The sequence below is a fragment of the Pteropus alecto genome, unplaced genomic scaffold, assembly GCF_000325575.1.
Source record: "Pteropus alecto unplaced genomic scaffold, ASM32557v1 scaffold97, whole genome shotgun sequence".
Lineage (NCBI taxonomy): Eukaryota > Metazoa > Chordata > Mammalia > Chiroptera > Pteropodidae > Pteropus > Pteropus alecto.
In genome coordinates this window covers 493,347-505,028 of record NW_006439713.1, presented here as the reverse complement: position 1 = coordinate 505,028, position 11,682 = coordinate 493,347, and the positions used below count along the sequence as shown (strand labels likewise).

The 11,682-nt window shown below is 58.1% G+C and overlaps 1 protein-coding gene across 4 annotated transcripts in view; it reads right to left on the bottom strand.

The window, feature by feature from the left end:
- Window positions 1–1,793: 1,793 nt before the first annotated feature.
- WDR4 (WD repeat domain 4) overlaps window positions 1,794–11,682 on the bottom strand; it is a 23,419-nt gene continuing 13,530 nt past the window's right edge. For all 4 annotated transcript variants that reach the window (XM_015593103.2, XM_015593104.2, XM_006916723.3 and 1 more), the window contains 5 exons: window positions 11,097–11,195; window positions 9,610–9,674; window positions 8,654–8,837; window positions 7,749–7,818; window positions 1,794–7,123 (listed from right to left, as the gene is read on the bottom strand). In XM_015593103.2, coding sequence (XP_015448589.1) covers window positions 6,924–7,123; window positions 7,749–7,818; window positions 8,654–8,837; window positions 9,610–9,674; window positions 11,097–11,195 — 618 coding nt within the window. In that variant the 3' untranslated portion in view covers window positions 1,794–6,923. The remainder of the gene's footprint in view (window positions 7,124–7,748; window positions 7,819–8,653; window positions 8,838–9,609; window positions 9,675–11,096; window positions 11,196–11,682) is intronic.

Here is an 11,682-nt window from a genome sequence, read left to right as displayed (position 1 = left end):
AGGGACCCACCCACTCCCTCCCACTCCAGCCACACCCACCCCGCCGGGACCCGCCCACTCCAGCCACACCCACCCCGCAAGGACCCGCCCACTCTCGTTTCCCGTCATCCTCGTGTTGCTTTTGCACAAGTGAGCAGATGCCTGTGTTTTCCTGTCCCCATCTCTCCTGCATTACGGCAGCACGCGGTGGACACGCAGGCCTTACAGCTGACAGTACGTCCCAGCAATCACTCCGTGCTGGTTCACTGACACTGTCACCCGTCCATTGTCACAGCTGCACGGAGCTCCACCGTGTGCTGAGGCCGAGTCACTTAACCCTCTCCCACGATGGGCAGTCACGTGGCTCCCGCAATTTCCAGTGGCAAATCGTGCTTGATAAATAACCTGATGGCTGTGTATTTTCACATGGTCAGACATGCATCTTCAGAAATGCAAGGGGAGGGATAATGTGTAGTTTTGTTAGGTGTCGCCAAATTCCCCACCAGAAGGGTTGTGCCAATTTGCATCTGGTCCGGCAACACGTGACAGGGCCCGTTTCTCCACAGCCTCACCAAGTGTCGCCATTCTATTTAAGTTTTGGACAATCTGGTGAGAAACAGCATTTTATTGTCATTTTAATTTGCATTTCTCAAGTTATGAGGGACTTTGAACAATATTTCATTTGCTTAAAGGTCATTTTACATCTTTTTTTTGTAAATTATTTGTTCACGTCTTTTTCCCTTTTCGCCATCTGGTTTTAGGTCCTTTGTCTCTCATTTTTTAAAGAGCTCTTTATGTGTTCAGGATGTTACAAAGGCAGCTCTTTGCCTGCGGTAGATGTTGCAAATATTTTCTCCCAGTTTGTCAGTTCACTTTTTATTTTACGGTGTTTTCTGTCATGCAAAATAATTTTATTTGTCTGAAGTCAAATTTATGGATCGTCCTCTCTGCCTCCGGGTTATGCGTAACAGGCTTTCCGTAAGGCAGAGCTAACAAGGACTCCGTCTGTATTTCCTCCTAGTGCTCGTGTGGTTTCATTGTCCATCCTCATGTATGGAGTGAGACACAGATCTAATCTGAACCCCGACCAGACGGCACCCCAGGTGTTCCAGCGCCGTTTTGTTTAATCTCGTCGCCTTGTCACACGGCTCGGCTCCCACACAGGTAGCCAACGGCTTCTCCGCAAGCGCCTCATTGAGAACAGTCTCACCCACTTCCCTCTGCGGTAGGGTCTTCAGGGGCCGTGGGAGTATCTACCTGTGTTCAAGTTCAAAGTGGGTTTCACACCGGGGATCAACTGCGGAGGGTCCTTGACCACACAGGACTGTAAGGCCAGACCGGATCTGGCAAGCTGAACCGGGCACAGGGCCAGCATGCGGGGACTGCCATCTCCGCTCCTGGAATCGGATTCAGAAAGCGGACTGAGGCAAACGATCACACGGTCTTAAGTCAGGGGCAGTGACCGCCCTGTTTTGCGGAACAAACCATGTGTGCCAGAAAGTCTGAAGCAGCACATATGCGTTGGCGTAAAAACCACTCCTTTGTCTCATCAGAATACTTCATCAAAGACGACAGACGTCCTATTTCCTTTCAATTTCTCCAGCTAACCATCTGTGTGAGAGGCCCCTCCGGGGACACTCAACCCAGGGGATCAGCCCTGGGACTGCAGGCGTCCAGGAAGCCTTCTGCCATCCCCCTGCTCAGGCTGACCCACCGTTCGAGAGGCCATTGGGCGGGGGGACATGCTCCACCACCCCTACATGCCAGGTTCCCTCACAGGCCCGACCCACCAGACAGCAAGAACAGCCCAGAGGAACCATGAAAACAGCTTTATTATTCTGCTTTTCGTGTCTATTTCTTTGTCATGAAATTGGAACCAATGGAACATAATACCAAATGTAGGGCTTGTAATTTTCTGCTTCAAAAATGAATAAATCCCACTGTGAGTCCCAGAGCACCCTCTGCTTCCAGGCGTGGGGGAAAGAACCAGTCTCCCACGTCGGCCCCCCATGGCCCTCTGTGGCCACCCCGGCCAGGTGTCCTGCTTCTCCCCTCAGTCCCACACCTGTCTCCTCTTCGTAAAGACTGTTTCAAAGGTGGAGAGAGTGAGAAAAAAACCTTTCTGAATATAATAGGATACCCGGAAATCATCAACAAGAAAATGACAGACCTGACAAAGTCTGTATTAAACATTTAAAATGCCAAGAGTCAAACAGGAAAAATGTGCAATGCACATAACAGATAAAGGGCTAGAAAGATCACCAGCCTACCTAAACGGAAAAAAATACTGAGGAGCAACTGGGCAAAAGAGACTTGACATTCAAATGGGAGGCGCCCTCGCTCCCCTCCCACAAGACAGTCGCAAACCCAAGGACTTGTGCTTCCAGCCACGGGGGACGATGGCCCAGAAGCCCCTCCCACCCAAACCCACTGGAGAGTCGGCAGCACAGGTCAGTGGTCCCTAACAAGGCAGACGGCACCCTCGAGGACCTGTGCCTGGAATGACTGAAGGTCGGGGAGGACATGGCCAAACGCGGCTCGGGACCCCTGAGGTGACTCGGACACTGGGACACAAAGGCCAAGGCCGCTCGGAGTTGTCACAGAGCCTGACGAGAGGGAGCTGCACAGACAAGACAAACCTGCAAACAGTTAGGGTTAGAAACAGAACGTAAAATAGCTCATGAATAATTTTATGTAAATTATAGATTGAAATACTATTTTTTGCTGTATTGGGTTAAATGAATTATATTCTCAAAATTTATTCCGTCTGCTTTTAAAAAGCTTTTCAAAGTGACTACTGGAACACTTTCAATTACATATGTGGCTCAGGTTATATTTCCACTGAAATTCAATACTTGGGGGATTAAAAAAAAAGGCATATTGTCTACCAAAAAAAACCCAATTTAAATATAAATTTAAACATGTTAAAAAAGATGAAAAAGGAAATTCTGTACTAATAATTGAAAGGAGGTTGGCATGGCTACGTTAACACCTGGGGATCTGAACTTCAGGACAAAGAGTGGAACCGGGAGGAAGGGCTGTCCATGACCTTGAAGAGGTCGCTCCTCGAGGTGACAACACTCCTTAGTGTGTGCGTACCTAATCCTGGAATTCTTACGCCCATGAAGCAAAAGCACTAGGATGATGAAAAATTAGACAAATCCACAATTATAGTTAGACGTTTAAGTACTGTTTTCAGTAACTGATGGAAGCACACGAAAATCGGGAAGATGGCAGTGGTCAAGCTGACAGTCGCCAAGGCTTGACCTCATCCACGTGCGCAGACACTGCTCCAGCCAACTGAGAACACACACTCTTTTCAAGGGCACGTGATGTAACCCCCATGTACATGGAGCATAACACAAAGCTCGATAAATCTCAAAGAAATGAAATCAATGTATATTCTGAGACCATGATGGAATTAAAACCAGAAATAACGAAAAAAATCTGAAGGAAAAAAACAGATGTCAGGAAATTAAACCGCACTTCCAAATAACCCAGAGATCAAAGATATCACAAGGGAAATTAGAAGGAAAAACACACGTCAGCAGACAGGGTTCAGACACAGGGTGCCGTGGGAAAGAATCTAGGACAGTCGATGTTCGCATCAGCAATTCCAGGCAGCTCGGTCCAGTGGTCAGTCTCTGGCTGTTGGCAGGAGGCCTCAGTTCTTTGAGTGGCCTCATGACCTTGTGGCTGGCATCCCCCAGGGTGGGTGACCCACGCTGTTTTTAAGGTGACCTTGCCAAGAACAAGATGAAGTTTAAGTCTGGACGCCGGGCTGCACAGTCTCACTGGCTCCCACACGCCAGCCCGCTTCTCCAAGTTTGCACCTTTGCAAAGTTGAGCATTATCACAACGTCAGATGCCGAGCACGAGCGCACGAATTTCACGCTGTGTGGCGGGGCGAGAATAATCAAGGCTAGGAGCGCCGTCCGAGTTAAACGTGACTAGAGCCAGCACTTCCGCTGCCGAGGACACACACAACTGAAATGCTGGCCTGTGCCCGAAAGGCAGGGCGCGGACGCCCGCGGACGGCAGGCCCGGTGCGCTGCGGTGCTTCCGCGGGAGGGAGCGCTGTGGAGCCAGGAAAACGAGCGACGGACCGCCACTGCCACCGGGACGGCATGACAACTCGCACCCAGAAAGCGGAGCCAGAGGCCTGAGGCGCAGGAGGCAGGAGGATGTGTCCAGCCGGCCGGGCCTCCACGGCGGAGGGGGTGTGAATGACCCGGAGGAACTTGGTAAATGTCCTCTTTCTGGTGGGGACTGTCACGCACGTGGCGAAATTTCAGTCTGCGCATTCCAGTGCGCTCTCCGGCGTATCCTGACCTTGAATCAGAGTGGGACGAGAACTAGAACGCCTAGAATTAAGAAACACCATAACCGGATGTCTAAAAGTCAATAAACGAGTTAGAACAAAGCCCACGGAATCTTCTCCAAAGTAAAACATATAGAAACCGAAAGAGAAGGGAAAATAGGAGAAAAATTAGGGGTGTGCGTAAGAACACCAAGCCCTTGGCACCTCCACTAGCGGACGAGTCAGGAAACCGCTCTGCGGGTCCAGAGATGGCAGTGGACCCCGCCTTCTCGACAAGCCCAAGTCACAGAAGGAAGTGGGGAGAAGCCTCAAAAGATATAAAACCCTTTAAATAACTGAGTCGTCGTGGGCCTGGGTTCAGACTAACTGCAAATTTCTGGGACGACCAGGGACATGTAGGGACCAGTTTTTCAGTCACAGTGCCCCCAAGGATCCAGCTCACATCACACCAGATTTGTCAGGGCTTGCAGAGAAGGACTGACCTCAGGGGCGTGGACGGGGTTTCAGAACCGAGGAAGCCATTATCCTTGTGGGGCTGGGGAGCCAGAGACCCAGGAGGCGGCAGCCATGTGAGATGCAGCCCAGCAGGAAGGACACCCCGGCAGAGGGGCTCTATACCCCTCTCCCCGCCCTCCACGCCTGCCAGGCTCTCCTGCACACCCACTGGGACCCCCCCTTCAGTGTCCTGGGGCAGAAGGGGAACAAACGCATTTGAGTAGGCAGATGGAGACTCGCCCCCCTGGGGAGAAGGAATGGGGGTGTGGGAGCAAGGGGCAGAGTGGGTCATTGTCACGACCAGCCATTCAATAGAAACTGGTCTGTGTCCTGTGCAGATCTGACCTTGGTAAGATTGAAAATAACTCAAAAGCACCCACTGGAATGACAGGTGACCGTGGTCCCCGCAGACTCCACTCTCTGCTCCTGCCTCCTGTCCGCTGGCCTGGGCTCCACCTGTGCTGCCAGGTAGGCGTGAGCCTCCTGATCAGGAGCACGAGGGCCCAGACAGCCCCCGCCCTGCCCCAGTCTCCCTCCCAAGCTGGGCCAGGGCCCCACCAGCAGGACTGACAGCTGTCCCGCCCCCCACAGGGAGGAGTGGGTATTTGGGGGGAGGTCCACATGAATACAGGAAGAAGAGAGTTAACCGTTTCATTTTTTTTCCAAATAGATGAACCAGTTCATTTTAAAAACTACATGAATTTAAGAGATCTTAAAGAGGGGTTGACAACTTTTGTAAAAGACTAGGTGACACCCATCTCAGGCGCTGCAGGCCTTGCATCTCCCACCCAGCTGCCTGGCTCGGAGGCTGCAGCACAGGATGCAGCCCACAGACCGGAATGCACAGAATTTCATTCATGGACACCGGAATGTGAACTGCGCGTGATTTTCACGTATCGTAAAGCATTATTTCTCTTTCCATTTTTTTTGACCACTGAATACTGCAAAAACCACTCTGGACTCACAGGATCTGGCGAGATTTGGCCTGCAGGCCAGTTTGCTGACCCATCTCAAGCCAAGACACCAACGAGACCAAACGTGAATTTCTCCTAAAACCGAAAATTTGAAAGTAGATTACCGATGAGAACACCAGTGCGGCGCCGACACGGTCAGGCTCCTCCTGCAGCAGGATCCCCCCTCCCCCGCCTCCCCTCTGCCCTTGAACCAGCCCTGCCCACCCGACCCGCAGCTCGGGCCGTCCCCTGAGCACAGACGGCAGCTTTCAGATCCATGTTTAGAACAAGGCACTTGGGAAAAAACTAAAGCATTCTGGCTTTTGATACACAAAACGATTTGTTGCCAAGTACCCCACGAAACCCTACACCAAATCAATGAGCACTTCCGTCACAGAGCGCACTGGTCAAGACGGCTGTGCGCAGTGCGCTCTGAAACAGTCCCGCGAGCTGCTGCTAAACTTCCAGAAGCCGCGGAAACGCGTCTTGACTGGACCCTGGCTGACACCCGTGCCCTTGGCGATGTGTGCACAGAGTTCAAGTGGAAATAACAAACACGCCAACATCACCAACCGTGTCCCCATACCAAGTTCCGGCCTGGCTGCTGGGCCCTTGCGCAGCCTGAGACACGGCCCCTGTTGGCCAGCGCTGTCTGCTGTCGCCCGCAGCTGTGCCTCCCGAGCGGAGCCCGTCACCGCATGGGACAGAGCACACGCAGGGCTCAGGGAGGAAGAGGCACTGAGCACTTGACTCTGCTTAGGTCTCCATGGCCGAAGGACGACGGGAACCAAATGAAAATACCTATCGTGCTGGCGTAAAGGCGTCTGCTCATGATGTCCCTGAAGGGAAGCGGCCAGGCGGGTGGTGGCATCCGGGACGAGGAGGAGCACGGACACCCGCACGCACGGGGGCCGGCGTCTCCTCCAGCACGAGGAGCAAGCTCCCCCCAAGGCACCCCCTGTGAAGCTGATGCCCAGACACCTGCGCAAGAGCCGCAGCTCAGCGACAGAACGTTCCGGAGCCCAGGATTCCGTCCAGTTACTGGGAAGCCCCAGGGGTCCGCCGGGCCAGTACGGACCTCACAGCCACAGAGTGGCAGTGGGCAACGACGTCCCCCTCTTTCTTCCTGCAGGGGGCCGCGGTGGCCTTCGAAGCTGGGAGGGCGGTCCCCACGGCTAGGACAAGCAGCTCCGGGCCGCCGCGTCCCCGGACCTCACCCGCGTGGCCTGCCCGCCGGGCTCAGGGGCCGGGTTCTGGCGTCGCTTCTTGTGCAGCTGCTGCTGCAGCCGCTCCTCCTTCTTCTCCAGGTAAGCGGCCACGTTGTCGAAGGTGGCCTTGTAGAGGCCGCTGAAGCCGTCACCCACCCCAGCAGAGCCTGTGCAGGAGGAACAAGGGCAGACACCACATGGAACAGTGACTTTGGACGCTGCCTCCCGCGGGGCCGCTGAGCCCACGAGGCCCCCCTATGGCAGGGAATGAACCCAGCGACCACCCAGAGTCCTCTGCAGCCACCTCCTGACAGCCACACCAGTCAGGCTTGGACTCGCTGCCAGCAGAAAACAAGTTGGCCCTACCTGAAAGCCCGCCACCCGGTGGGGACTCCACAGGGCCCTGGGCGCCCACCCTCTGACCGGGTCCGCGCTCCCCGACTCCCGCGCCGCGCACGGCAGCTCCCCCTGCAGACCCTCCGAGGGCCGCGCACAGCCTGCGCCTGGCCCAGCGGGGCGAGCCCAAGGCGTGCGGGCGAGGACGGTGTGCGCACGTCCACGCGGGGCAGTCCGTGGGTGCCACTGCCACCCTGGGCCCCAGCCGCACTGCCACAGACCCACGGTGCCAGCGTGGCAGAGGCAGCCCTGACGGCGTCGCTGCCCAGCCCTTGGCCCGAAGGGAGGGCGGGCGGACGCGACCGAGACACAGAACCCCCAGATTCTACGTCCCCACAGCCCCTGCCGCGCAGCGAGCTCTGACCCCGCTTCTGCACGGGGCCCCCGAGCCCTCACCTTCCAGCATGGCCCCGTCCCCACGGAGGCGAGCACAGACCTTCGCCGCCACGGCGTCTTCAGGGACAGGCTGGGGGCAGACGGAAAACCCGTGTCAGAAGGAGCTGTGGCACAATCACGGGCAGACCGCCGGGGGTCCACGCTGCGGGGCCTGGGAGACCCCGAAACCCTTCGCATGAAGCCCAGACGCAGCCGCACACCGCTCCAGTTCACCCCGCACGGCAGCCACACCTCGTCAGGACAAAACGCCGTGACGCGAGGGCTGCCGGCTCATCATGTGTCACTTTACCCCAGGAGCCCGGCAGACCTGGCAGCTGGCGGCATCCTGTCCCACGCCACTTTTCAGACAGAACTACCTGAGAGGGTCACAGGCAGGCGAGCGTCTGCAGAGGGCGCGAGAGGCTGCAGGGGCCCCGGCGGGCTCGCCTGCCCTGCCCCCCGGCAGCCCTGCGAGACGCGGGACAGGAAGCAGGTGGGGGAGCTGACTCAGGAGGCGCGGGGTTCGCCCATGTCACTCAGCGAGGAGGGCCCACCACGCCCGCCTCTGCCCCTGGGGCTCCCCTGACCAGCGGGACCACCGCCCCAGGCGCAGGGCCGTGACAAGCCTGCAAACCCTGAGGACGCGCACCAAGTGTCAGCTTCTCTGCTTAAAAAACCAGTGTGACCAGGACGGTCAAGGAGAAAATATGCCAACGACAGTGACCCCGCCCCCCCGCCAAAAGTCCACTGCAGACTTCACAACACTGGACAAGCTGGCTAGGCACCCCAGTCCCCTCCTCGCAGGTGACAAACCCTACGACCATCCTCTAGGACACCCTCTGGCACCAGCCCGGGATCAAGCTGAAAGGGTGACAGCTGTCGCCCCACCACAGGCTCGGGGACCCGCAGGGCCCCGCACGTCTCACCTGCCAATGGCCGTCCACGGGCCTGCACAGCACGAGGGGAGCTTCTCGGCACTGCCGCAGCACCCACAGCCCCCGGCGCTCCTCGAAAGCGACGTCCCACACGCGCTGCTGGAAGGACAGCCGCTGTCTGTAGACCAGCTGCTGCCGGGGGGCGTCGAGCCGGAAGATGTAGACCACAGGAATGCTTCCCACGGAGAAGGAGAGGGACATCAGGACAAGCCCACGGGCCCGGTGGCATCACTCAGCACCGGCGGCAGCTCAGCTCAGCCCCGCGCCTGCCCTGAGCAGAAGCCGGGCCCTCGCCCGCCTTGGCTGCAACTGCACGAGACCCTGAGCCAGAAGCAGCAGCCAAGCCGCTCCCGGATCCCCGAGCCACAGGAGACGAGGAGCACTTGAGTCACTAAATTCTGCAGTAACTTGTGTGGCAGCAAAGACAACCAGTGCAGGGCGGAGGGGAGAGGAGGCGACCGACCCCCTGCGGGCAGCGGCGGGCGCTTCCCGGCCAGCACGCCGCCCCCTCTGCACCCGCGTCCTATTTCTAAGACCGGGAAGATGCCACCCGGGACGTGTCACGAGGACAAGCAAGGCTCAGAGCACCGAGAAGATGCACACAAGGCACAGCTGACTGGCACGTGCCACCGGAACCCATCTCATCAACCTCCGGTCCTCAGGCGGGACTGGGGGAGGCAGATTCTACCACAACGGACCCTGGGTGGGATCCGATCGCACACAAACACCAGGCGGAGCCCACGCTGTCCTTAAACGGGTGGATTTCGGCAGCGCGGGAAAGGCCACCAGCGCCCACACGGAGCCCGCCCCCACGCCACGACCTCAGAGAGCGGAACCCCGCAGGGGGCTGCGTGACAGCTCCAATGGATGCCTCCGCTTTCGGAGACGGACCGGGGCGGGAACAACCTGCGTGCCCCGCCTCACGGGCTGGCGGGTGCCGAGCTTACCTGTCGCAAAGCAGCGCCACACAGCTCTCCCGGCCCCAGTAGGCGATCCTGGACACGGCGAACCTCTGCAAGGGGAGCAGCGGCTTAGCCGCACGCGGGACTACGCGGGACCACGCGGACCCTTCGCTCTCACGGAGCAGACGCCGCGAAACTGGCAGTCCCACGTGTGTCCGGGAAGGAGGCAGTGCTAGAACTTTCTGGAAACCAGTGAGGCCCGTTTCACAGCAACTGCACCAGGCCAGGGCGGATGGCAGAAGCCTCTCCAACTGGCCCTCCGTCCAGCCCATGGAATGTCTCCCAAGTCAGTGGAACTGGTCCAAACGCAAGGACAGGAAGGGACTGACGACACAGGGGAAAGGGCCCGTTTGGTACAGACACGAGTGCCTGCGGGCACCCGCTGCCCAGCGAAGGGGTGGTGCTGGGTGCCGCCCTCCCGGCCACGTGCTCTCCTTGCCCTTGGAGGGGACTGCCATCCAGCTCGCTGCCCGGCCTCGGGCTGGGAGAGGGCACAGGGACGAAAACAAGCTTCCAGCTAAACATGGCCTCTGCCACGGCTGCCGAGGGGCCCATGACTGCGGAAACCCAAACAGCAGGTGACCATGGGGGTGGCCAGCGCTGGGGCCCGCTGACCTAGTGGCCCCTGCAGCCACGTGGCCAAGGGTCCCTGGCGCCCCGGCCTGAGTCAGGCCCATGAGGGCGGCTGCCGCACTGTCTTGGGGTGGACAGGGAGACGAGGAGCCAAGCCAAGGACGGGGCAGACGAGCCCCTCACTTCGCACCAGGTCATGTCGGACGGGGGAGAGCCGAGTCCCCAAGGACTGGCAGGGTGCCACGTGGAGATTGCAGGGCCAAGTGCACAGCACCCCTGGGGACAGGAAGGGGGCATCCTGGCCCTCGCCAACCCTGGAGCCAGCTCTGTAGAGGCGACAGCAGACCCCTCCCCCTGAGCAGGCCCGGGGAAGCTGGTGGGGCCCTCCACGTGTGACCAACCGGGACCCTGGCTCGAAGGGCAGCAGCTCAGCAGCATCAGAGCAGAGTGCCCACGAGCACAGAACCCTGGGCACCCAGAAAGGCCGCCCGCCTTCTCCCTGAAATCTCCTTGGCAACCGAAGGCCCAGGAAGCCTGACTGGGGGTCATGAGATCAACTTGTGCCGGACAATAGAGAGCGCCGAGCGGGCGCTCAGCCAGCTGCCCGGCCTGTAAACCCACGGAGCTCTCGGCTCCAGCCCCCCCACCTTTCCCACCCCCGCGGATCAGCGGGTTTCTGTAAGCGCGCTGTTCAGACTCGAACGTGAGACATGTGGATCATTCCCCCCTTCTTGGATCAGATGCCCCGGAATGTGATAAACACATGACTTCTCCTGAGCTGAAACATCTGCACTGACAGCAAAGAAACGTCCCATCGTGACACTGTCTCTCACAGGGTCCCAGGGACGAGAGAGGCGCCCCGCCAGCGGCCCCCAAACCAGAGACACGCCCAGGGTTACCTTGTCGCCCCAGGGCTCTGCCGGCTCCTGCAGGCTGGTCAGGTGACAGCAGTGCAGCTCTCGGCCGTGTCTGTACTCCCAGAGCCTCAGGGTGCAGTCCTGCAGGCAAAGGCGGGTCAGCCTGCCCCTCGGGGACGTGACACCCCCAAAGCAGCCAAGCTTCCCCCGGTCATGGGGACGGCCACTCAGCCAGAGTGCCCTTCCCAACCACGGCTCTTTGTTCTAAAGAGCTCATGCGAATCATTAAGCGGGTGACCCCACGCTGCACAATGAGTAAAGGGCACAGGACAATCTGATGCCACGTGCCAGATGACACGTCTGCTCTATTCAGGCCAAGTATGCACACACACAAACACACACACAAACACACGCACACAGAGGCACATCGATGATCGGACATTCGCACAAGGAGAAACACGAGTCAGCAGCAGAGGTGACGGGACCCAGGTCCCTGCAGGACTCAGAAAGGGTGTTTTAATTGAGAACAGTGTTATTACAGATGTGATGACGGCCCTCAGAACAGATTCTGCACACTCCTCCCCCGCCCCCCACACACACACACACACCAGCAGCAGCAGCTGAAGCC